The 27,369-nt window shown below is 38.9% G+C and overlaps 1 protein-coding gene across 3 annotated transcripts; it reads right to left on the bottom strand.

Annotated features, from left to right (window-relative positions):
* Nucleotides 1-94: 94 nt before the first annotated feature.
* On the bottom strand, nucleotides 95-27,361 carry PSMC2 (proteasome 26S subunit, ATPase 2). Of its 3 annotated transcripts, XM_053553956.1 has the most exons (12): nucleotides 27,210-27,361; nucleotides 17,187-17,224; nucleotides 16,307-16,388; nucleotides 14,232-14,331; nucleotides 8,499-8,630; nucleotides 7,834-7,906; nucleotides 6,683-6,778; nucleotides 4,495-4,659; nucleotides 3,511-3,598; nucleotides 693-895; nucleotides 501-597; nucleotides 95-413 (listed from the first exon to the last, which is right to left on the bottom strand). In XM_053553956.1, the coding sequence occupies exons 1-12, from the start codon at nucleotides 27,277-27,279 to the stop codon at nucleotides 256-258; spliced, it is 1,302 nt and encodes a 433-aa protein (XP_053409931.1). In that variant the 5' UTR covers nucleotides 27,280-27,361; the 3' UTR covers nucleotides 95-255. The 3 variants fall into 3 exon arrangements, with proteins under 3 accessions (XP_053409931.1, XP_053409932.1, XP_053409933.1); XM_053553957.1 differs by lacking the exon at nucleotides 17,187-17,224 and having other exon boundaries at nucleotides 27,210-27,346; XM_053553958.1 differs by lacking the exons at nucleotides 16,307-16,388; nucleotides 17,187-17,224 and having other exon boundaries at nucleotides 27,210-27,344.
* Nucleotides 27,362-27,369: the final 8 nt, after the last annotated feature.

The raw sequence follows: 27,369 nt of genomic DNA, 5'->3' as shown, positions 1-27,369 counted from the left end.
CACACATGGTATAAGCATGCACTTTATATATGAAACTTAAATGATAGTAGGTCAAAAACTAATTATACATTATAACAAGCTTGTCTGCCTAATGACATTAGCTATCACCTTTATTACATGACAAAGAAAAGAGATCTAGGAAAAAGCATATAATTTTGAAGCCATTTATTTTTTTTGTCAATTGGTTATTAACAAGTCTACATAAGGTTAAGATTCCAATTAAAAGAAGTGTTTTCCTTTGACGATCCTCAGGGCTCAGTTGTATGTCATGTAGCGAGGAGTAGCACTGAATTTGGCATAAGACTTAATGACCTTATTTACAGCTTCTAAGAAATCCTTCTCAGTAGCAATTTTTCGCCGGGCTCTGATTGCAAACATACCAGCTTCTGTGCAGACGCTCCTAATCTCAGCACCTTTTAAACAAAAAAGAAATAAATAGATTTAATTAAAGCAGCCTGAACAGACAGACCAATAAATATAATCAAGACCTTTCCACTTACCAGTGCTATTTGGACACAGCCGTGCTAACAATTCAAACCTGATATCTCTTTCAACACTCATTGAACGAGCATGAATCTTAAAGATGTGAGTCCGACCCTAAAAATAAGGGAATTGACAAATATTAAAATGGAAAAATGTCACAGGAAGAAAAAATTTCAGGACTCTTTTCTAAAATGAAATGGTTTCTTTACCTCTAGATCAGGTAAGCTAAATTCAATCTTTCTGTCCAACCTCCCTGGCCTCATCAGTGCTGGATCCAAAGTGTCGGGTCTGTTAGTTGCCATTAACACTTTAATATTGCCTCGAGGATCAAACCCATCCAGCTGATTGATTAGTTCCAACATTGTTCTCTGCACTTCATTGTCACCTCCAGCACCATCATCAAATCTAGCCCCTGAGAAGACAAAAGTAAAGATTAAGTTTCATGCCCACTCAGAGTAAGCACTGTTCATTACTTGAAAGCACTATAATAAATCTCAGCTCAAATCCCGTCCTCTGTCACAGCCCACTTTGAAGCAAATACTGTAAGAACAATCTGTTTCACACAAAGCTAATTAGAAAGTGAATCTTGCATTCAAAAGGATTCATCACAGATTTTGAGTCTTCCTCAAACCATTTTTTAAAATTTTCTATAGGCTCAGCGCCTGTAGCTCAAGCAGCTAAGGCACCAGCCAGATACACCTGAGCTGGCGGGTTTGAATCCAGCCAAACAACAATAACAACTACAACCAAAAAAATAAATAAATAAATAAAAAGTCAGGCTTTGTTGTGGGCACCTGTCATCCCAGCTACTTGGGAGGCTGAGGCAAGAAAATCGCTTAAGCCCAGGAGTTGGAGGTTGCTGTGAGCTGTGATGCCACAGCACTCTACTCAAGGCGACAGTTTGAGGCTCTGTCTCAAAAAAAAAAAAAAATCTTCTCTATACAGAATTCTGTTTTTTCAAATCACTCAAGGACACCTTTTGATACAATATACACCTACATGAGGTTAACAAGAGTAACATGAAAACTTCAGCACTATAATGATATTTGATTATATGCAGGAAACATATCATACCATTATAAATTACCCCAAACTGCCCTTTAAAATCTGGCTAAATCCATCAATGTTCTGTGTGGAAATGTTACATAAATTAATAAATAGTATGGCTAAATTCACAACACAAAGAACCATACCAGCTTACTATTAAGCTGAGTTGGATATACCAAGGTATTCTAAGTTCATGTTAGTCTCTAATTTCAACCAGAATAGCTAAAGCAAAAAACAAAAACAAAAAAACCCTAATAGCCTCCAGATATATTTTTGCATTTTAAAGTTATATAAATGTATTGTTTATATTATAAAACAAATATAAAATGAAGTTTTATAAATGAGATTAAAAAAACCAAAGAAATTCTGGTATTTTCTTCCTGCATCTTAAAAGACTATCTTATTCACAACCCACTTAGAAACTACAGCTCCAGAGCACCCTGACATCATAAGGCATATTTCAGTGATACTACAAAAATGACTTCAGTGTCCCAACACTGCATAATTATAGTGTGACCAAATTATGGGCTACTAGAGATTACTATTATAGACTATAATAGCCAATGGCTATCAGACAGGTTAGCGTTTTCAAAGTCTACTACATTTATTACTTAATTTAAATTTCTCAAAAACTCATGATATAAAACAAGACAGGAATTATCCCTTTTTTATTTATTTATTTATTTTTTTTTTTTGAGACAGAGCCTCAAGCAGTTGCCCTGGGTAGAGTGCCGTAGCATCACAGCTCACAGCAATCTCCAACTCCTGGGCTCAAGCGAGTTTCCTGCCTCTGCCTCTCAAATAGCTGGGACTACAGGTGCCACCCACAACACCCGGCTATTTTTTTTATTGCAGTTTGGCTGGGGCCAGGTTAGAACCTGCCGTCATTGTTGTTTGGTAGGCCCGGGCTGGATTCGAACCTGCCAGCTCAGGTGTATGTGCCTGGCGCCAAGCCAGGAATTATCCCTTTTAAGATGAACAAACAGAGGTTAGTGAAAATAACCTGTCTAGATCGCATTGCAAATACTATCATCAAATCCATGAAGCAATAAAAACATTATTTTACATGCACTAAGAAACTCAACACCAATTAAATTATAACCCAGTACTTTCTTATCACATTAAAAGACAATGTATTGGGTGGCGCCTGCGGCTCAGTGAGTAGGGCACTGGCCCCACATACTGAGGGTGGTGGGTTCAAACCCGGCCGGGGCCAAACTGCACCAAAAAAATAATAATAATTAAAAAAAATAAAAAGACAATGTATCTTAGTTTAGGAGTTGTTTAAGTGTGGAAATATGTGTTGGATGAATGAAATCAGAGACAGGTTTAGCATCCCAAATCTAAAACCCAAAATGCTCCAAAATTTGAAACATTTTGAGTGCTAACATGAAGCTCAAAGGAAAGGTTCACTGGAATTTTTGGATTTGGACTTTCAGATTTTTTTTTTTATTATTAAATCACAGCTGTGTACATTAATGCGATCATGGGGCACCATACACATGGTTTTCATCACACTGGTTAACATAGCCTTCCTGGCATTTTCTTAGTTATTGTGTTAAGACATTTATATTCTACATTTAGTAAGTTTCACATGTACCCTTGTAAGATGCACCGCAGGTGTAATCCCACCAATCACCCTGGACTTTCAGATTTTGACTGCTCAACCAGTGTAATGCAAGTATTTCAAAATCCAAAAAACAAAACCCCAAACTAAAACCCAAACCATTTTGGATAAGGGATACTCAGCCTATAGCACAAACATGAAAAATTTTAAAATGGCAACAGTATCTAAGATTTCTTTTTTCCTTTAGAGTTTAGCTCTGCTGTTTATTAGATCTGTAGTTCAATGTGCCAAAGCTCATAAGAGTTGGAATTAAAATTTTGTATAAGATTAACATATAGGAACTCTAATACATATCACTTTAGAGTTCTTATGAAATCCAACCCTAAAGTAGTTCTCTAAAATATCATTCATACCTCCAATAGCATCAATTTCGTCAAAGAAGATAAGGCAGGCTTTTTTTGTTCTGGCCATTTCAAAGAGCTCACGAACCATTCGAGCCCCCTAATGAGAAAAGTGATCCATTAATTCAAAGTTGGTTTTTAAAAGCTGTTACAATACAATAAAATGTTATGTTTCGAAATTTTTGATATTTATTCCTAACAGTATTCTCACTCATTATCACATGAACTTTTTAAAAAATTCTCAAGTTTGCACCCTATTCCATCAAATTACTCTTACTAGCCTTAAAACAATATTAAGCAATTTTCATAATTCCGTATCTATTAAGTTAAGCAGTAAGTTTATGACCTGAAGAGGTCAAAATAATAGCTAAATAAAAGTACCATTCTAATCAGTAAAACTTGAATAAAAGCATCTGATCTTTTACTTAAAATTTCTCATCATTGAATTTGATTTGTAAATTCTGATTAGGAAGTGAAAGTACATCTTAACTCATGCAGCTCCTTTTCTAATTCTTATTGTAAGTATACTAATCATTAGTATACTTCAGATGCAACATATACAGCCCTAACCCTAGCCTTATTTCCTAAATATACGTGCATTTGTATGTGTATGTGTGTGTGTATATACACCCATGCATATATAGACAATGTATATTCTCACTTTCTCATTGAACATAAAACATTGCTCCTGAGGGGAAAATATACTTTTTAATTCATTCACTGCACATTTCTGTAGAAATCACAAGTACAGAAAATGTCATCTTCCTGAGTAGGAAGCATATTGAAGTTTTAAGTGGCCGCCTATTTCCAAATGACCACATGGGGCGGCTGGTGGTTTCTGGGCTTCTAATTAAAATCAATCACTCAAGATATTTCAGGTCTCAATCCTTCAATATAGAATTTAATTTCATTTATACTTTAATTTTTAATTTCATTTATACTTTACAAATATTTCACAGAGCTACACACTCTTTGATTTTGATAAATTTACTTTACCTCACCAACATATTTCTGTACAAGTTCGGATCCAATAACACGAATGAAGCAAGCATCAGTCCTATTGGCAACTGCTCGAGCACAGAGTGTCTTGCCTGTGCCTGGTGGACCAAAGAGTAGCACACCCTTGGGAGGCTCAATACCAAGGTTAACAAATCTCTCTGGCTGTGATAAAGACACAAATTTTACACTTGATCACTTAAATAATAAAAGACTACTTCACTTTAATATATTTAAACCAAAATTATTAGGTCCACAATCTATACAGCTGATCTAAATAAGAAACTTTACTTATTCTCATATATAAGATCTAAGCTAGACTCATATCAATACGTAAGACTACATGGCTTTTTTTTTTTTTATTAAATCACAGCTGTGTACATTAATGTGATCATGGGGCACCATACACTGGTTTCATAGACCGTTTGACACATTTTCATCACACTGGTTAACATAACCTTCCTGGCATTTTCTTAGTTATTGTGCTAAGACACTTACATTCCACATTTACTAAGTTTCACATATACCCTTGGAAGATGCACCACAGGTGTAATCCCACCAATCTCCCTCCCTCTGCCCCCCTCCCCCCTCCCTCCTAGATGGCTTTTAAAAGTGATTCTACACTCTGGGAGGCCAAGGCATGCGGCATGCGCATGGCCTGAGCTCGCGAGTTCAAGACCAGCCTGAGCTATAGCAAGACCCCATCTCTAAAAATAGCCGGGCGTTGTGGCAGTAGCCTGTAAACCCAGCTACTTGCGAGGCTGAGGCAAGAGAATTGCTTAAGCCCAATAGTCTGAAGTTGCTGTGAGCTCTGAAGCCATGGCACTTTACCAGGGGCAACATAGTGAGACTCTGTCTCAAAAAAATAAAAAATAAAAATAAAAGTACTTCTATAGTCTAGGCATGGTAGTTCATAATTGTAATCCCAGCATTTTGGGAGGCTAAGGCAAGAAGATCACTTGAGGCCAGGAGTTCTTTATAGCCTGGGAAACATAGTGAGACCCTGTCTCTACAAAAAATAAGAAAAATTAGCTGAGGGTAATGGTGCATGCCTATAGTCCCAGCTACTTGAGAGGCTTAGGGAGGAGGATTGCTGAAGCCTGAGAATTTAATACTGCAGTGAGCTAAGATCAAGCCACTGCACTCCAGCTTGGTTGACAGAGCAAGACCTTGTCTCAAAACAAAAACAAATAAAATAAAAATGCTTCTACTCTCCAGTCTTGAAATATTTTCCTAATTTTAAAAACTTCTTGTTTAGGGTGGCGCCTGTGGCTCAGTCAGTAAGGCGCCGGCCCCATATACCGAGGGTGGCGGGTTCAAACCCGGCCCCGGCAAAACTGCAACCAAAAAAATAGCCGGGCGTTGTGGCGGGCGCCTGTAGTCCCAGCTACTCGGGAGGCTGAGGCAAGTGAATCACTTAAGCCCAGGAGTTGGAGGTTGCTGTGAGCTGTGTGATGCCATGGCACCCTACTGAGGGCCATAAAGTGAACTCTATCTCTACAAAAAAAAAAAAAAAACTTCTTGTTTAAAGAATGTTAAGTATTAATCTGGTATTCAATGCCCTAGCTTTCCTTTATTATCCGCCCAAGTTTAACTTCATTTAGCTTAAGCACATTTCCTCTTGAGGTCATTTAAACACATGGTTTCTTCTATAACAACCCATAACATACTTTACACACTACTAAAGTTGTACCCCATCCTCCTTTGTCACCATAAATAACAGATTTTTTTTTTTTTTTTGTAGAGACAGAGTCTTACTATATCGCCCTCAGTAGAGTGCCGTGCATCACACAGCTCACAGCAACCTCCAGTTCCTGGGCTTAGGCAATTCTCTTGCCTCAGCCTCCTAAGTAGCTGGGACTACAGGCACCTGCCACAACCACAACACCCGGCTATATTTTGTTGCAGTTGGGCCGGGGCCACTCTCAGTGTATGGGGCCGGTGCCCTACTCACTGAGCCACAGGTACTGCCCAACAGATCTTTTTTTATAGTTGACTACTAAATCCTTTTTGCTTGGTCTCTCTGAAACTTACTAATTTTCCACACCCCCACTTTCCACTTTCTCAAAACATTTTCATTAAGAAAAATATTAAATTTAAAAGGTATCTAATATATGACAATTTTAGTGCTCACTACACAAAAGATTGTTACATCTTTATACACAGGGTACAACACTCAGGTACTTACATGAAGTAGTGGAGTTTCAACTACTTCTCGCAATTTCTCAATTTGTTCCTTACAGCCACCAACATCACTGTATGTGACATCAGGCTTTTCTTCCACCTAAGAGAGGGATAGAAATATGCAACATATAATCACAGGCTTTTGAGTATCAGTCCTGATTCATCAGAATAGACCTAGTAACCCCCAAATAAATAAATAAATAAAACAGATTTATAACAAGTTAAAATTTTAATAAAAAGAGAATAGAGCTGGGCATGGTAGCTCACATCTATAATCCTAGCACTCTGGGAGGCTGAGGCAGGTAGAGCACTTGAGCTCACAAGCTGTAGACCAGCCTGAGCAAGAATGAAACCCCATCTCTAAAAATAGCCAGGTGTTATAGTGGACGCTTGTATTCCCAGCTACTTGGCAGGCTGAAGCAAGAGGATCACTTGAGCCCAAGAATTTAAGGTTGCTGTGAGTTACAATGCCACGGCACTCTACCGAGGCTGACAAAATGAGACTCTGTCTCAAAAAAACATAAATACATACATATATACATAAAAATGGAATACACTGCCAGGTATATCACTAGAACTACCTGTTATATTACTTGTTGTGACACTAACAGAGACACACTAGTAAAACAAAGACCAAAGACGCCCTCACCTGAAAAACTGTTTTGTTTTTTTGGAAAGATAGAGTCTCACTTTACCGCCCTCGGTAGAATGCCATGACATCACAGGACTCACAGCAACCTCTAGCTCTTGGGCTTATGCGACTCTCTTGCCTCAGCCTCCCGAGCAGCTGAGACTACAGGCGCCTGCCACAATGCCCGGCTATTTTTTTTTTGTTGCAGTTTGGCCGGGGCTGGGTTTGAACCTGCCACCCTTGGTATATGGGGCCGGCACCCTGAAAAATAGTTTTAAAAGTTTTGGCAACTCAGGGCAGTGCCTGTGGCTCAAAGGGGTAGGGCACTGGCCCCATATGCCAGAGGTGGTGGGTTCAAACCCAGCCCCAGCCAAAAATTGCAGGAAAAAAAAAAAGTTTTGGCAAGTCTTTGGCATATACCCCCATATTAAGTTTATTAGTGAAAGATTTCAAACTTTTTGAGATGAGAGATGCAATTGTATTAAATGTCATGCCATTTCTCTTTCCTTCCCATAATTTCTTACCTGCATCATGGTAACTGTTGGGTCGATCTTAGGCGGCAGTGGAATGTGAATTTGGTATTTATTTCTGTCCACGCTAAGGAAGTAAAAAAAATTCTCACTAATACATTCTTTAAGGTTTCAAAATGCTTTTATGTTTAGTCTTTTATTCTCAAAACCATACTTTAAACAAGCAAGAGAGAGACAGAGACCCTAAAGTGAAACAAAGAAAACATTAAAACTTTTAATACTAGAAGAACCAACCTATACAATGTCAACTAAACACTTGACTCAAGAAGGGAGATTTTAAAAATTTACTGAGTGAATTGTGTATTCTATGGACATTAACTCACTTAATCATAAGTATCCTAAAGCAATTACTTCCCCAACCTATACCATTTTAACATAAATGGGCTGGTAAACTTAACTCCAAAATCCTGAACTAACTTTGATGATAACTTTTGAAGCCAATTGTAAAAAGCAATAGAGGCAGTAGTGGGTTGGGGAAGCTGGCGGAAAGTTAGGAAGCAGATGCAGAAGGACTTTTCACCTGGAGTGCATCACTAGATTATCCCTCGGTAATCCAAGGCACTTAGGTCACTCATTCACAGCAAAGCCAAGAATATGAATGCACTACAGTGTCTTTAATGATAGAGAAGTATTATATTCATTGTAAATAACCATCTTACCCAACTCTCATCCCTTCTTCAATGTCAGTAGGTGCTACCTGATCACTGAGGTCCACCACAAACTTGGCAAACTGCTTCACGTTGATAATGTATTTTGGATCCTCTGAATCAGCATTGATTATCTTTGTACACCTAACACAGCAAAAGGCTTGATTAGAGTAAGGAACCTAAACCACTATAATGAATTCAAGTAATAAGACTCTTTCCTGGGCATGTGGTACACAGGTATAAACTAGAACTTGAGAAACTGAGCCACTGTCATAGATCCTTTTCTATGCTCAACTCCAAAGGGCCACTCAACTTTAGCCAACCCATCAAATTTTCAAAAGATACATTCCCCTGGAAAATTAAACCCAAATATTTCATCATTAAGAATATGGCTTGGTGCCTATAGCACGGTGGGTATGGCACTGGCCACATACACAGAGGCTGGTGAGTTCAAACCCAGCCAGAGCCAGCTAAACAATGACAACTGCAACAAAAAAAATAGCTGGGTGTTGTGCCAGGTGCCTGTAGTCCCAGCTACTTGGGAGGCTGAGGCAAGAGAATTGCTTAAGCCCAAGAATTTGCAGTTGCTGTGACGCCATGGCACTCTACCGAGGGCAACATAGTAAGACTCTGTCTCAAAAAAAAAAAAAAGTTCTCTAATTTCTTGATTTTCATAATTATGTTCCCTTATTATAAGCAATACCCCTTTATATCTTCAGTTGCTCTCCTTTTAATTTTCCCTGTGAGATGACAGTCACCTTATCTTATAAATCAAATGCAGAAATAAACATCTCCCATTCTCTCCTGAGTTTATACTTCAAATCCATGTGTACTGTTGCTATTTTTGACTTAATTATATTCATTTTCTATATGACCTAGTGAAGGTGAATTTATAATACCATGTACACCACAGTATGAAACAATCAACTTTCTTTCCTCTGCTATATTGTCTATTATCTGTCTACTGAAGAAAACAAAACAAAACAGAACTCATGTTAGAAAAAAGCTACATAAGCCAGAGCAACAAATACAAAGAAACATAAAACCACCTCTGGCATATGCACGTAGGTGGAGCTGAAAGTAGGGTGAAGAGCACTTTGTCCTCGTAGCATAACTGTGTGACAGGACTCTGTTTTCTGTTACTAGCCAAGGTCTACTCGGGAAGAAGAATTACATACACAGTAGAACCTCTGTAAGTTGACCACCCAAGGGACTGCCAGAAGCTGGTCAGCATATGGAAGTGGTCAACATAAGGAACTAGGCCTACTGTACTGATGACGTACATGTGGGGCACGTCTGTGAAAATTAGGTCAGCTTGAGGAGGTAGACAATATAGGGAGGTGGTCAGCTATGGAGGTTCTACTGTATGCAGAAAGAATCTCATCACTACTTAATCCGATAGACTGGGCCACAACTATATGCACAGATATGCATTTTTTTTTTTTGGCGGGGGCTAGGTTTGAACCTGCCACCTCCAGCACATGGGGCCAGCACCCTACTCTTTGAGCCACAGGTGCCTCCCAGATAAGCATTTTTTAATCTACAGTTTTAAGAGTACAGAGACGTTGACTTCCAGAATGACAGAAAAAGGACCTTTAAAAATCTGCCCCTGGGTGGCGCCTGTGGCTCCAGTCCCATATGCCGGAGGTGGCGGGTTCAAACCCAGCCCCGGCCAAAAACCACAAAAAAATAAATAAATAAATAAAAATCTGCCCCTCTGCAAAAGCAACAAGAACACTGGCAGAAAAGGTTTGAAAGCCCAATCCCCAGAGGGCTGTCAGGTATTTGTCCTATTTGGCAGCCACCTGGGAAGCGCCATTCTCAGTTTGTTTTCATCTGACCTAACTGACAGCTCCCCCTGTCTGAGTGAGCCCTACCAGCTGGGTAATTGTTGAAAACAATTATCTGCATTTATTTAAATAGACCAAAAAAATTGAAAGGACAAACAAGAGTAACAAACAGCAATAATAATAATGGTTGAGGAAAGGGAAAATCTGACTTCCAGAGGTGACACACTGTATTACTTACAACGTCTGATTTCCACAAAAAAATAATCTGAGTTACAAAAACATACAGGAAATTGTGGCCCATAGACGGGGAAAAAGCACTTAATAGAAACTGTCCCTGAAGCAGCCTGGATGTTGTTCTTACTAAACAAAAACTTTAAATCACTACCACAAATATTTTCAAAGAACTAAAGGAAGCCATGTCTAAACAATTATTGAGACATATAAGAATGATGTCTCACCAAATACAAAATATCAACATAGACAGAAATTAGACTGGAACATAATTTGGCTACAAAAAGAAATTTTTGATACATATTACAACATAAATGAACCTTGAAATACACTAAGTTAAAGAAACCAGAAGCAAAAGGTCATATGATATGTGATTCTATTCATATGATACACCCAGGATGGGCAAACTCACAGAAACAAAAAGACTTAGTAGTTGCCAAGGCCTAGAAAAAGAGAGGGATGGAGGCTGTTAATAGGTATTGAGTTTCTTTTGGGGGTGAAAAAAATATTTGATTCTAGAATCAGATAGTGGTGACCAATACATAACTTTCTACATATTCTCAAAACCAAGCCAGACATGGTAGCGTACCTAAAAAGTATTAAGAGTGAACTTTATTAATTTTATATCAAAAAGATTGTTGTTTTAAAATTCATAAGCTTAAAACTATACACACATTAAATTTTATCATAAGAGAGTATAAGACTAAAAATCAATGGTAACTCTTTCAAAATAATCTTTGCTTTGTATAAAGGCCTAAGATCTTAGGGGGGTAGGGGTGGCTCTGTAGCTAGTCTGTCAATTAAATAAGCATCAGAAAAATCCATATGCAAAGGCATTTCCCTCTAACTGCATTACCGAAAAAAATTCCCCTCTTATGGCCTATAGAAATGTACCTACATTTATAAATTGACCAGGGCGGTGCTTGTGGCTCAAAGGAGTAGAGCGCCGGCCCCATATGCCAGAGGTGGCAGGTTCAAACCCAGCCCCGGCCAAAAACTGCAAAACAAACAAACAAACAAAAAAAAAACTGCAGATGCTGGCACGGGTGTGGAGAGAAGGGAACACTCTTACACTGCTGGTGGAATGGCAAACTAATATAAATTGACCAAACCAAATTTATTTCAGAATTAAATTCCAATCCTAAACTATCTGTAGAAGATATGCTTCTCTACCTATAAAACCATGGTGGTCATGCCTATAATCCCAGCAATTTGGGAGGACTGCTTGAGGCCGGGAGTTTAAGACCAGCCTGGGTAACATAGTGAGACCCTGATACTACAAATAAGAGAATTAGCTAGGCATGGTGGCATGCACTTATAGTCCCAGCTACAACAGAGGCTGAGGCAGGAGGATCACTTAAGCCCAGGAGTTTGAGGTTCCAATGAGCTATGATCCTGCCACAGTACTCCAGCCTGGGTGATAGAAAGCCAGACCCAGTTGCTAAAAAAAAAATTAAAAGTAGGCCAGGCACAGTGGCTCACACCTGTAATCCTAGCACTCTGAGAGGCTAAAGCAGGTGGATTGCTTGAGCTCAAGAGTTCGACCAGTCTGAGTAAGAGTAAGAACCCATCTCTACTAAAAGTAGAAAAACTGAGGCAAGAGGATCTCTTAGGTCCAAGAATTTGAGGTTGCTGTGAGCTGTGATGCCACAGCACTCTACAAAGGGTAACAAAGTGAGACACTGTCTCCAAAAAAAAAAAAAAAAAAAAAAATCAACATAGGAAATAAAATTTTTCCTATGTTCTAAGAAATAAAAATATACATATATAATAATTTTATAATAATATAAAATATTATTTAATAATTATTATTAAAATAAACTTTTAATAATAAAAAAGAGAGGGCTGCACCTGGCACAGTGGCTCACACCTGTAATCCTAGTACTCTGGGAGGTTGACAGGGGAGAACTGCTTGGGTTCAGGAGTTCGAGACCAGCCTGAGCAAGAGTGAGACCTCATATCTAGTAAAAATAAAAAAATTAGCCGGGCATCTAGCTCAGGCAGGGTTTTCTAGGCAACATTAACAATCAAAAGGTATAATGAAAATATTAATATAGTATTTTACCTCCTAAAAATTTTAAGTATTAGTAATAACAAAATGTGCCAGGAAGTTAAAAGTCAAGTGACAAACTAAGAAAAAAAATTGTGGCATATTTAAGAAAAGATTAATATGTACGATATAGGAAATGCTTCTAAAAAATAACAAGAAACAATCCAAGAACAAACATGAATGGTCAAAGAAATACAGATGTTTAATTAGTATAAGAAGTAGCTATCATACTAGTTAGTAATCAGCACAATGCAAATTAAAATGAAATATTTTCCCCCAAATAGCAAAAGCATAAAAACTGATAATCACATATTTTACATTGATCAGACAAATGGACATTTGCCTCAAAGCCTCTTGGTCAAAGTATAAATAAACTGGTCAAACCCCTTGTTTTCACAGATTTTTTTTTTTTTGTGTGTGTGTGTGGTTTTTGGCCGGGGCTGGGTTTGAACCTGCCACCTACGGCATATGGGACCAGCGACCTACTCCTTGAGCCACAGGCACCGCCCTTTCACAGATATTTCAAACTATAAATGCCTTTGACCCCAGACTTCCACTTATAATAAGTTAGGCTATAGAAATGTGTGCACATACGGAGAAATATTTAACATATTCATTATATCACTGTGTGTACTAACAGAAATTATAAGCAGCCTAATGTCTATGCATTATGTAATTTCTTAAAAAATAAAACAGGTACAGGCGGCGCCTGTGGCTCAGTCAGTAAGGCGCTGGCCCCATATGCCGAGGGTGGCGGGTTCAAACCCAGCCCCGGCCAAACTGCAACTGAAAAATAGCTGGGCGTTGTGGCAGGCGCCTGTAGTCCCAGCTACTCGGGAGGCTGAGGCAAGAGAATCGCTTAAGCCCAGGAGTTGGAGGTTGCTGTGAGCTGTGTGAGGCCACGGCACTCTACCAAGGGCCATAAAGTGAAACTCTGTCTCTACAAAAAAAAACCAAAAAAAAAAAAATAAAACAGGTACACCTGTATTAAAGACAAGATTTCCATAATATGTAGCAGTACCTAAAAAAAAAAAAAATTATGATATGTTTCTTTGCATACAAATATATACATGAAGATACACAGAAAGAGGATTAAGAGGACCACACTATTTCAGTAATGTCTGAGGAGGAGCAATGGGAAAGTGAGGATGAGAAGGGAGGCTTTCATATTTTGCTCTTTATCTTCCTGCATCCTTTAATTCTTTTAAATGATTCATGTATTTTCTCAATAACTGCTTAAGAGTTAAAGTATTAACCCCAGACAGTTTTGTAGAAAGCTTCATTTCTTAGAATTTGGCATAAAAATTCTTTTTTTTTTTTTTTTTTTTTGTAGAGACAGAGTCTCACTGTACCGCCCTCGGTAGAGTGCCGTGGCGTCACACGGCTCACAGCAACCTCCAACTCTCGGGCTTACGCGATCCTCTTGCCTCAGCCTCCCGAGTAGCTGGGACCACAGGCGCCTGCCACAACGCCCGGCTATTTTTCCGTTGCAGTTTGGCCGGGGCCGGGCTTGAACCCGCCACCCTCGGCATATGGGGCCGGCGCCCTGCTCACTGAGCCACAGGCGCCGCCCCGGCATAAAAATTCTTTATCAACTATTATATTATCCCCAGGACTGTAAAAAGTACTTGAAAATACAGATCAAAACAACTGTCCACAGAACGCTGTGCATACCTTGCAACCTGTAAAGGCTGTTCACTCTGGAGCGTTTGCTTATCTGCGGCCAAATCCCAGAGTGCTGGTGGGGCCAGGCCAGTGTCAGACTCTTTAATGCCTACACGGAGAAAGAGGACAGAATTCACTAAAGTGTAACGCATCACCCGAAAACATGCTTTCTCAACTTCAACACTAATGACATTTTGGACTGAATAACTTTTTGTTGTGGGGACTGTCCTGTGCATTGTAGGCCATTTAGGACAGCCTCCAGCCACCAGATGCCCTTAGTACCGTCCTTTCTCAAGTCATGAGCATCAAAAATGTCTCCAGACTTTGCCAAATGTCCAGCAGCTGAAAACCACTGCCCTAAAGTAATTGTGAAGCCAATAATGAAATGCCAAATTTGACATTTTTGTGCAGGTCAGACACTAAAATTTCACCACTGAAGTTCCCAAGAAGAAAAGTTTCCAACTCCCACTTACTTCAAGCAATACCATGTGACATCATACTTTTATTCAAAACACTTTTTTGACTCATTTATTGGAATTTATTTAACTGGGCTTTGGCCATTAAAAACATTACTTGCTTGGAGGATGGTATTGTTTTGTAGTTGCATAAGCATTACATAAGTTTACAACAGAACTGAAAAGAGATCATTAAATGAGACGCAATTTCTTTTTTTTTTTTTTTATATTGACAGAGTCTCACTTTGTCACCCTCCGTAGAGTGCCATGGCATCACACAGCTCATAGCAACCTCCAACTCCTGGGCTTAGGTGATTCTCTTGCCTCAGCCTCCTGAGTAGCTGGGACTACAGGTGCCCGCCACAACACGTGGATATTTTTTTGTTGCAGTTTGGCTGAGGCCGAGTTTGAACCCGCCACCCTCGGTAGGGGGCCGGCGCCCTGCCCACTGAGCCACAGGTACTGCCTGAGATGCAATTTCTTAAATGATAGGAAGGACAATGAGTTTTTTCAAAATCTGTAATTCATGAAGGAATAAATTTCTAAACTCACTTGATACAATTTATATATTACATTTAAAAACAGTGAAACAGCCCAAGTGCAGTGGCTCATGCCTGTAATCCTAGCCGGCATTGCGGGAGGCCAAGGTGGGATCAAATGAGGCTGAAGAGTTCTCAAGACCAGCCTGAGCACATAATGAGACTTTACCTCTACAAAAATTAAAAGCTGGGCATGCAGTGCCAGCTACTCAGGAGGCTGAGACAGGAAGATCCCTTGAGCCAACGGGACTGGTGTTGCAGTGAGCTATGTCTGCTGAACTCTAGCCTGAGCAACAAAGTGAGACCTCGTCTCATTCACTCATTCATTCACTCATACATACATAGAGTGGAACCGAGAAGCCAATTTGATTAGATCTGCCAAACTTAACTTGCCTGCTTGCTTTTGGTAACTTGCTTTTTGTTATTTTTTTCCCATGTAGCTAAAAGCCACACAACTAAAATTTGTAACTTCACCTGTATTGGCTTCCTTATAGATAATATTTGTAATGTACATGTCACTATGCTAATGGTTATTTAAGTTGTTTTTCAGGAACTTGAGGGCAGCTCCTATCCAGTTCAAACAAGTTGAAATCATTGACTGGGAAGTAGCCTTTTGATGTCAGAGGGCCAAAACTCCACTGAGGATCCCACTCATACCATTTTCTGAACATATGCCTTATAAAGAGCCATGAACCCCAACCACGTTTGCCTAGATCACAAATTACTTCACTTTCTCCCAACTGCCAATCACCTTTCCCCACACCTTACACCAGCCTAATTTTCTAACCCATAAACACCCCTAAACCTATCTTTAGGGAATTGCATTTGAAAGCTGATCTCTTGCCTTCTAGCTGGGCTGCCTTATGAATAAATCTTTTCTCCTGGTGGCGCCTGTGGCTCAAAGAAGTAGGGCGTTGGCCCCAAATGCCGGAGGTGGCGGGTTCAAACCCAGTCCCGGCCAAAACTGCAAGGAAAAAAAAAAATCTTTTCTCCTTTTGCAAAACGGGTTGTCACAGTGATTAGTTTATTGTATGTGGGCAGAATGAACCTGGTCAGTATCAAGAGGAAATGGGAATTAAAAAATACATACCAGTGAGCTCATTGATTTTCTTGAGAAGTTGCTGAATATCATCCTCAACCTGCTTGATCTGCCTAGAGTAAGTGCTCTGACCCTAGGTGATGAAAATCAATTTAATTAGAACATCAGGATACCAAGAATTTGCTAAACTAGATAAAAATTGGCCCCAAAACTCGTGAAATGAAAATAGAGAGGGAGTATATCATTTTCAGAAGTATTGCTGAACCGGCCCAGGCACAATGGCTCACGCGTAATAACCCTAGCACTCTGGAAGGCCAAAATGGGTAGACTGACTGAACTCAGAGTTCAAGACCAGCCTGAGCCAGAGGGAGATCTCGTATCTAAAAATAGCCAGGCATTGTAGTGGGCACCTGTAGTCCCAGCTACTTGGAAGGCTGAGGCAAGAAAATCACTTAAGCCCAAGAGTTTGAGGATGCTGTGAGCTGTGATGCCACAGCACGCTATCAAAGGCAATAAAGTGAGATTCTCCCTCTCAAAAAAATAAAAGTATTATTGAACCAATATGTCCCCTTAAACACATGAAAATCATGCCTAAAATTATACAGTTATAGATCCATCCCTATGCATTAAAACTTTCTATTTCAGAACTAATTTGGTTATACTTTTTAAATGTAATAAATAATTGTATAAATTTCAAATAGTACCACAGTTTAAACACAAATAATATAAAAATAATGTATAAGTTTAGACATGCTAGGTACTCGAATCTATTAATACTATAAGACAGAAACTTTAGGTAGGTAACTTTTCTCAGAGAAGATTACTGTGAACTACTACTACACAATCTTTTCTAATTATTCTGGAAGAACATACCAAAACACTTTTTTCCAACATAAAGTATCTACACTTTGTAAACACTGAAAGGACTTACATAAGTTTTCAGCAAGGCAATATCCCCCTCATCCAGAGCTAAAATAAGAGAGATAACACATGAGATTCAAAAATAAACCAGACCAAAATTGTGAAGGTATAAAATACAATCATCAAATAGCTCCTGGACTCAAGGAACTTTTGCCTACTTGAGGGAATGAGGATTTAAAAAGGTCATAATGTACATGATTACATATTTTATATACTTTATATAGTATACACATAAAACACATCCATTAAGGATCTTTGTTAAATTATAACATATTCATAAAATGAAATACAACACAGCCATTGAAAATGATTAACACAAAACAGAGCTTATAGACACAGAAAGCTATCCAAGAAATACTATTAAGTGAACCAGGTAGGCTAAAAGAAAAAAATGTATATAGGATGTACATTTAATTTGTTTTTATACAAAAATTCTTTAAAACAAATGTGAAGAGTACCCTGAAATGGTGTTCACCTAAAAGTTAACGGTGGTTATCCAGGATTTCATGATTTATAACCAATCCTTTTTATTCACAAATTCTGCATTTATGAATTTTCCCACCTTCTCAAATTTATTTGTAATCCCCAAGTAAATATTCATACACTTTTGTGATCATTTACAAACATGCATAGAGCGGAAAAAAATTGATTTCACAGCTGACAAGTCACTCTGCCCTCTTGTTTCAGCTCTCAAACAGAGAGGACTAGAGGATGGAAATAGGAGAAATGGTAGCGTAGTCTAAGAAGCTCAGGCTCTGGGACAAGTTGAACAGAATTTGAAACCTAATCCTGGAATCTATTAGTGGGATAGCCTTGGCCAAATCACTTAACATTCCTCAGCATGGTGGCTCATTCCTGTAATCTTAGCACTCTGGGAGGCCAAGGCAGGTGGATTACTTGAGCTCACAAGTTTGACACCAAAGAGACCAGTCTCTAAAAAATATAGCTGGGCATTGTAGCGAGCACCTATAGTCCCAGTTACTCAGGAGGCTGAAGCAAGAGGATCGCTTGAGCCCAAGAGTTTGAGGTTGCTGTGAGCTGTAACACCATGGCACTCAACCACAGGGCAACTAAGTGGGACTCTTATCTCAAAAAAAAAAAAAAAAAAATTCCTGAACTTCGTTTTCTTTTTTGTAAAATAAAAAAGAATCTTCCAGGATGAGTTGTTTTTAGGATTTAATATTACAATCTATGTGAGATATGTGTACATAGTTTCTTCTAGGAGCAATTGTTCAGTATTTGCAGCAACTATAAGGAGCATATACACCTCAAATAACAAGAATCAACCATACGTATTTTAAGAAAAACATTTTATTTTTCGATCTAAAAAAAAAAAAAAACAAGCTATTTTCATAGGGCAGACCAGGCTTTGATTATTTTTATTTTATTTTGTTTTTACTAAGTATAAGTAGAGGTAGAAAAAAAGCATGCTTAGGTAATAGCAGCTAGGAAACATAGTTTACATGTTAGGCAATAAAAGAAAATTAGGTAGATGGAGGTTTAGGGCCCTAATGAGGTAGACAGCAAATGCCAGAATGAGCTTTTGATAATACAAGAACTGTGCTTTAGGAAGAATTAGTTCATACGACATGAAGAACAGATTAGAGTATGTAAGTTAAAGGTCACAAGAACCTCACACAGAATAGTGGCAATGAAGAAAGGAAGGAAGGGTCGGATAAAAAGTCCTTACATGAAGAATCTATAGCACACAGCAAATGACTCAATGTAAGGATCCAAGAGGGAAGTGATGCCCAGGCTTTGCACCTAGGAACCTCAGAGGAAAGTGGTACCTTCTGGCAGAAAGAGAGAAGTCACAATAGAAACTGGCTGGCAAAGGGAGATACTAAGTTCAATTTTAATTTTCTTAAGTTCCTTATATGGCTACCTACGCAGAAGAGTTAACGCAGCAGGCATGACTGCTATCCTTTGAAAGGCCTGCTTACAAAGCTGAAGGTTGGCCCTTCACTGGTGTTTAAGAGCATAGGTTTCAAGAGGATTCCCACCATTCCTAGACCTGATAAAGTGGTTTACCGTGCCTAAACCACTTGTGCACTTGTGCAGTTGCTTCTGGAGTCTGGAATTTTGGCACATGCTAGGCAAAGGTACCTATACGACCAGCCCCTGATAAAAACTCTGGGCACTGAGGCTCTAATAAGTTACCCTGGTTAGCAACATTTTACACATGTTGTCATAACTTGTTGCTGGGGGAATTAAGTATGTCCTGTATCACTCTACCAGAAGAGGATCCCTGGAAGCCTGTGTCTGGTTTTCTCCCAACTTCCCACCACGTGCCTTTCCCCGTTGCTGATTTTACTTTATATCCTTTCAGCTACTGGGGAGGCTGAGGCAAGAGAATCGCTTAAGCCCAAGAGTTTGAGTTTGCTGTGAGCTGTGATGCCATGGCACTCTACCCAGGGCTACATAATGAGACTCTGTCTCAAAAAAAGAAAAAAAAAAGAAGAGCAATCAAAGGAGGACGATTAACAGGAAGGTTCAAGAGAGGTTCAACAATGTCAAAAACACAAAGACTTACCTAACAATTGCAATCATTGTAACCTGGTTTATTGTACCTTCAATGAATCCCCAACAATAAAAAAAAAAAAAAAAACACAAAGACTAAAATTGAGAAAATACTACAGATCTGAAAATTCAAAATCACTGATCAGTTTCAATAGATTTATAGGGACAAAACCAAACCGCAAGGAGTTTAAAAGTAAAATAAATAGTAAAGAAATGGATACAGTGGGCAGAATAGTAATAATAGCTATTTATTGAGATCATCACTGTATAAGACACTGTGCTTAGAGGTATATATAATAGACTATATTATTTAATACCATATAAGCCCATAAAGTGAATACAATTATTTTCACATTACAGAGGAAAAACTGAGTTTCACAGTTTATGTGATTTATCTATTATCATACAGCCAATAAGTAAGAAGCAAAGCCAAGATACAAACCTAGGTCTTTCTGACTTTTAACTTGTCTTTTCTGCCACTTTTACGCAGTGAAAGAGAAAAGAAAATGAGTTGTAGTTTGAGAGGGCAAGAGAGTATAAAGATTTTTCTCAACTATTTGCTAAAATGGATATCAGCATATTTACAAGAACAAAAGGGAGAAATTCTACAGGAGAACAAACAGGAGAGGTAGTGATTGACGAAACAAAATCCCAGAGGAGGAAGGGATAAGGTCAGAAACACAGATGGGAAGGTTAGACTTGACAAAAATTGCTATCACTTCCTCTAAGGCAGGACTTACCAAAAAAACAAGATGATAGAGAAGTTAACAGAATGAATTCTTGAGTGAATTCTCAATCTTCTCAGCAAAGAGGAAAGAAGTCATCAGCCAGGAAGAAAAACACTGAACTGAGGACTTGAGAAACTGGAAAAGGCTTGAAATAACCACTATGTCAAACGAAGTGGAGTCAATAGGACATTCACAAAACATTGCTTAGCAATGACAACCTCGTTAAGATCTGAAAGCTTAAATCAGAAGTAACTTACTACAGTTTTTATCTGTATGAAACAATGTTGACACCCTATGAGCAGAAACAGATAAGAAATAATAAAATTTCCAGAATTCAGGAGGGGAGAGCAAACAGAAAATGCAATGGCCAAAAATAGTAGGTTCTAAGTGCATTGTGGAAAAAGAAAACAGTCTACGTAAGAGAACAGGATACCAGATTGGAGGTGATACTAATTAGATGGATCAAGAGACAGGTCAGGTTAAGATTCAGTGGTAATGCAGATAAAAGAGCAAAAAGTTGTGGTGAGAGAAAAAATGTAAAGTTTGATATTTTAGAAGTGAAGCAGTTTCCTTTAATAATAAAGTTGAACAGTGATCACCTCCTTAAGTGGCTGAGGTGCAGTGATGATGGAAATCATCAGAATTGACATAACTCCAAAAGTATGTGACACAACAAGGACAGGGAGCCAAGAAGAATGAGTTTGAGACTCAAATGACCTAGGCATGTGGCCTAAAAAGATCACGTATGTGCTGGGTAATCTTGGAAAAACCATTTAATCTCTGTGAGCAGCAGTTTTATCATCTGGAAAAAAAAGAGATAATATAAGTTCTCCCCTCACAGTGTTTCTTTAAAGGTCAAATAAGAGATGGAGGAATAAACACACAATTAGTTATAACTGTACCCATGAAATAAACATTAATATTTTTACAGAATGACAATGAACCCAGAGAAACACATAGATTACTGTGCACGTATCAAATGATAAATCTCTGAGACTAAGTTTTCCAATGAATAATGAATACCTCTGCTGTTTCAGTGTCCTAAAATGCTCCTAAGGGAAACAGAATGGCATGAAGGTAGAGAGGAAACACTCTTTGGAGGGAGGCTGTAAATGGAAAAGAAAGTGTGCTAACAGAGGTTGAAATTAAGAAAAGAGAAGAGACACACACAAATTACATAAGAATATTTAAAAATAGCTTTTAAGGGGCGGCGCCTGTGGCTCAGTGGGTAGGGTGCTGGCCCTATATACTGAGGATGCCGGGTTTGAAGCCGGCCCAGGCCAAACTGCAACAAAAAATAGCCAGGCGTTGTGGTGGGTGCCCGTAGTCCCAGCTCCTCGGGAGGCTGAGGCAAGAGAATTGCCTAAGCCCAGGAGTTGGAGGTTGCTGTGAGCTATGATGCAACTGCACTCTACCAAGGGCGATAAAGTGAGACTCTGTCTCTAAAAAAAAAAACTTATAAGGAACAAAAGGAGACAGTGTAAAGATGAAAATGCAAACAGGGTTAGTAAAAAGAAATCATATCCCAAAATAACATGCATATCCCATGCATTGTGAGTCAAAATATCAACTGATACACTCTGCATGGAGAGTAATCTGGTCGAAATCAACTCCAAAAGAATTTACGCTGCAAGTTGTACTTGTACATATGGTAAAAGGTACATGACAATACCATAATTGCTTATAACAGTAACAGATTGGAAAAATCTAAGTGTCCATCAATAATGATTACATACATTATTGTACACCCATAAAGGAACACTACATAGATGCAGAGACAACACCAATGATATGAAATTATATTGAGAATGAAAAAAAGCACAATCTTGAACTATATACAGCATGCTACATATATGTAAAAAAGGAATATATAAACATTCTTGTACATGCCTAGAAAATTTCTAGAAAGATACCAAAAATGGCAACATTAGCTGCTTCCGCAGAGACGTTCATAGCTGGGATGGGAGACTTTTCAAATGTATCTTTCCTGCCCCTTCAGTTTTGAAAAGTGTGAATGTATTATTTAGTTAAATAAATTTTGACTTTAAAAAACAGAGGGGGGCGGCGCCTGTGGCTCAGTCGGTAAGGCGCCGGCCCCATATGCCGAGGGTGGCGGGTTCAAACCCAGCCCCGGCCAAACTGCAACAAAAAATAAAAAAAAAAAATATAGCCGGGCGTTGTGGCGGGCGCCTGTAGTCCCAGCTGCTCGGGAGGCTGAGGCAAGAGAATCGCTTAAGCCCAGGAGTTGGAGGTTGCTGTGAGCTGTGTGAGGCCACGGCACTCTACCAAGGGCCATAAAGTGAGACTCTGTCTCTACAAAAAAAAAAAAACAGAGGGGCAAAGGGTAATACCCAATATGATGAGATTTCAATTATTAATGTTTATGCACCCAACCAGAATGCGCCTCAATTTATAAGAGAAACTCTAACAGACATGAGCAACTTGATTTCCTCCAGCTCCATAACAGTCAGAAATTTCAACACTCCTTTGGCAGTGTTGGACAGATCCTCCATAAGAAGCTGAGCAAAGAAATTTTAGATTTAAGCCTAACCATCCAACGTTTGGATTTAGCAGACATCTACAGAACATTTCATCCCAACAAAACTGAATACACGTACTTCTCATCAGCCTACGGAACATACTCCAAAATCGATCACATCTTAGGTCACAAGTCTAACCTCAGTAAATTTAAAGGAACAGAAATTATTCCTTGCATCTTCTCAGACCATCATGGAATAAAAGTTGAACTCAGTAACAACAGGAATCTGCATACTCATATAAAAACATGGAAGTTAAATAACCTTATGCTGAATGATAGCTGGGTCAGATGAGATTAAGAAGGAAATTGCCAAATTTTTGGAACAAAATGACACTGAAGACACGAATTATAAGAACCTCTGGGATACCGCAAAGGCAGTCTTAAGAGGGAAATTTATAGCACTGCAAGCCTTCCTTTCTCAAGAGAATGGAAAGAGAAGTTAACAACTTAATGGGACATCTCAAGCAAATGGAAAAGGAAGAACAGTCCACTCCAAACTCAGTTGAAAAAAAGAAATAACCAAAATTAGAGCAGAATGAAATGAAATTGAAAACAAAACAATTATACAACAGATTAATAGCCGGGCGTTGTCGTGGGCGCCTGTAGTCCCAGCTACTCGGGAGGCTGAGGCAAGAGAATCGCTGAAGCCCAGGAGTTGGAGGTTGCTGTGAGCTGTGTGATGCCACGGCACTCTACTGAGGGCTATAAAGTGAGACTCTGTCTCTACAACAACAACAAAAAAAAGAATTATACAACAGATCAATAAATCAAAAAGTTGGTTTTTTGAAAAGGTCAATAAAATAGATAAACCTTTGGCTAACCTAACCAGGAAAAAAAGAGTAAAATCTCTAATTTCATCAATCAGAAATGACAAAGATGAAATAACAACAGACTCCTCAGAAATTCAAAAAATCCTTAATGAATATTACAAGAAACTTTATTCTCAGAAATATGAAAATCTGAAGGAAATTGACCAATACTTGGAAGCATGTCATCTTCCAAGACTTAGCCAGAATCAAGTGAAAATGTTGAACAGGCCTATTTCAAGTTCTGAAATAGTATCAACCATACAAAATCTCCCTAAAAAGAAAAGTCCGGGACCAGATGGCTTCATGTCAGAATTCTACCAAACCTTTAAAGAGGAACTAGTACCTATATTATTCGACCTGTTCCAAAAGGTAGAAAAAGAAGGAAGACTACCCAACATGTTCTATGAAGCAAACATCACCCTGATCCCCAAACCAGGAAAAGACCCAACAAGAAAAGAAAATTATGGACCAATATCACTAATGAATATAGATGCAAAAATATTCAACAAATCCTAACAAACAGAATCCAGCAACACATCAAACAAATTATACATCACGACCAAGTCGGTTTTATCCCAGGGTCTCAAGGCTGGTTCAATATACGTAAACTATAAATATAATTCAGCACATAAACAAATTAAAAAACAAAGACCATATGATTCTCTCAATTGATGCAGAAAAAGCTTTTGATAATATCCAGCATCCTTCATGATCAGAACACTTAAGAAAATTGGTATAGAAGGGACATTTCTTAAACTAATAGAGGCCATCTACAGCAAACCCACAGCCAATATCGTATTGAATGGAGTTAAATTGAAATCATTTCCACTCAGATCAGGAACCAGACAAGGCTGCCCATTGTCTCCACTGCTCTTTAACATTGTAATGGAAGTTTTAGCCATCACAATTAAGGAAGAAAAGGCGATCAAGGGTATCGGTATAGGGTCAGAAGAGATCAAACTTTCACTCTTCACAGATGATATGATTGTATATCTGGAAAACACCAGGGATTCTACTACAAAATTCTTAGAAGTGATCAAGGAATACAGCAGTGTCTCAGGTTACAAAATCAACATTCATAAATCGGTAGCCTTTATAGATACGAACAATAGTCAAGCTGAAAAAACAGTTAAGGACTCTATTCCATTCACAGTAGTACCAAAGAAGATGAAATATTTGGGAGTTTGTCTAACAAAGGACGTGAAAGATCTCTATAAAGAGAACTATGAAACTCAAAGAAAAGAAATAGCTGAAAATGTTAACAAACAGAAAAACATACCATGCTCATGGCTGGGAAGAATCAACATTGTTAAACTGTCCATATTACCCAAAGCAATATACAATTTTAATGCAATCCCTATTAAAGCTCCACTGTCATACTTTAAAGATCTTAAAAAAATAATACTTCATTTTATATGGAATCAGAAAAAAAACTCAAATAGCTCAGAAATAAAAACAAAGCAGGAGGAATCACGCTACTGGACCTCAGACTATACTATAAATCGATAGTGATCAAAACAGAATGGTACTGGCACAAAAACAGATAAGTAGATGTATGGAACAGAATAGAGAACCAAGAGATGAACCCAGCTACTTAACGTTGTTTGATCTTTGACAAGCCAATTAAAAACATTCAGTGGGGAAAAGATTCCCTATTTAACAAATGGTGCTGCGTGAACTGGCTGGCAACCTGTAGAAGACTGAAACTGGACCCACACCTTTCACCATTAACTAAGATAGACTCTCACTGGATTAAAGATTTAAACTTAAGACATGAAACTATAAAAATACTAGAAGAGAGTGCAGGGAAAACTCTTGAAGAAATCGGTCTGGGCGAGTATTTTATGAGAAGGACCCCCCCCAGGCAATTGAAGCAGCTTCAAAAATACACTACTGGGACCTGATCAAACTAAAAAGCTTCTGCACAGCCAAGAACACAGTAAGTAAAGCAAGCAGACAGCCCTCAGAATGGGAGAAGATATTTGCTGGTTATGTCTCCGACAAAGGTTTCATAACCAGAATCCACAGAGAACTCAAACATAAACAAGAAAAGAACAAGTGATCCCATCGCAGGCTGGGCAAGGGACTTGAAGAGAAAGTTCTCTGAAGAAGACAGGTGCACAGCCTACAGACATATGAGAAAATGCTCAGCATCCTTAATCATCAGAGAAATGCAAATCAAAACTACTTTGAGATATCATCTAACTCCAGTAAGATTAGCCCATATCACAAAATCCCAAGACCAGAGATGTTGGTGTGGATGTGGAGAAAAGGGAACACTTCTACACTGTGGGAATGCAAATTAATACATTCCTTTTGGAAAGATGTTTGGAGAACACTTAGAGATATAAAAATAGATCTGCCATTCAATCCTATAATTCCTCTACTAGGTATATACCCAGAAGACCAAAAATCACATTATAACAAAGATATTTGTACCAGAATGTTTACTGCAGCCCAATTCATAATTGCTAAGTAATAGAAAAAGCCCACGTGCCCATCGATGCACGAATGGATTAATAAATTGTGGTACATGTATACCATGGAATATTATGCAGCTTTACAGAAAGATGGAGACTTTACCTCTTTCATGTTTACATGGATGGAGATGGAACATATTCTTCTTAGTAAAGTATCTCAAGAATGGAAGAAAAAGTATCCAATGTACTCAGCCCTACTATGAAACTAATTTATGGCTTTCATATAAAAGCTATAACCCAGTTATAACCTAAGAATATGGGAAAGTGGGAGAGGGAGGGGAGAAAGGGGGAGAGGGAGGGGAGGAAGGGGGAGGATGGACAGAGGGAGGGTGATTGGTGGGTTTACACCTATGGTACATTTTACAAGGGTACATGTGAAACTTAGTAAATGTAGACTATAAATGTCTTAACACAATAACTAAGAAAATGCCAGGAAGGTTATGTTAACCAGTAAGGAAAAAATTTAAAAAAACAGAAGGGCGGCTCTTGTGGCTCAAAGGGGTAGGGCGCCGGCCCCATATACCGGAGGTGGCGGGTTCAAACCCAGCCTTGGCCCAAAACTGCAAAAAACAAAAATAAAAAACAGAAAATTTGTCTCAGGATTCTGGTTGCACAGGGATAGCACCAAGCTTTCACACTTGCACGGGACTTGGGGAGGGGGCGGCAAAGAGGACCAACTGCTCAAATACAGAGAAGCAGGGGCACTTTTCAAGAACTGTAAAGCCAACGTGCCTTCTTCAAGACCTGAGAACTGAGAATGAATACACATTTCGATCAGAAGAAGGTGAGTACACAACTTGTAGGGTCTTGAGAGAGAATGAGAAGACAGGCCGGTTAACCTGGCTGGCGCCCGGACTATATCACTAGGGGCACAAAAGGGCCAGAGCACAGAGCCGGGAGAAATCCAGCTCCTCTCCAGCGTCAAGGCCGGTCCGAGCTCCTGCCCTGGCGACTGACCTCGGATGGGTTTGTCGTCCTTCTCATCCTCTTTGGTTTTCCGCTGATCGGCACCGAGGTAATCCGGCATTTTGGGAGATGCAAGTGTCTCAGCTTCTTAGTGATTACGCAGCACTTTCCTTACTTCCGGTGGTGCCTTTGTATTCCCTTCCCCACCGGA

The sequence above is a fragment of the Nycticebus coucang genome, chromosome 11, assembly GCF_027406575.1.
Source record: "Nycticebus coucang isolate mNycCou1 chromosome 11, mNycCou1.pri, whole genome shotgun sequence".
NCBI classification, from domain to species: Eukaryota; Metazoa; Chordata; class Mammalia; order Primates; family Lorisidae; genus Nycticebus; species Nycticebus coucang.
This window is presented reverse-complemented; position numbering and strand designations above follow the sequence as displayed.

Coding starts and splice junctions, on each gene's coding strand:
- PSMC2 (XM_053553956.1), bottom strand. CDS start 27,279: ATGCCGGATTACCTCGGTGCCGATCAGCGGAAAACCAAAGAGGATGAG. Junction 14,332..16,306: donor GAAAATCAATGAGCTCACTG/GTATGTATTTTT, acceptor TTCTCCGTGTAG/GCATTAAAGAGTCTGACACT. Junction 6,779..7,833: donor CAACAGTTACCATGATGCAG/GTAAGAAATTAT, acceptor TCCCTCTCTTAG/GTGGAAGAAAAGCCTGATGT.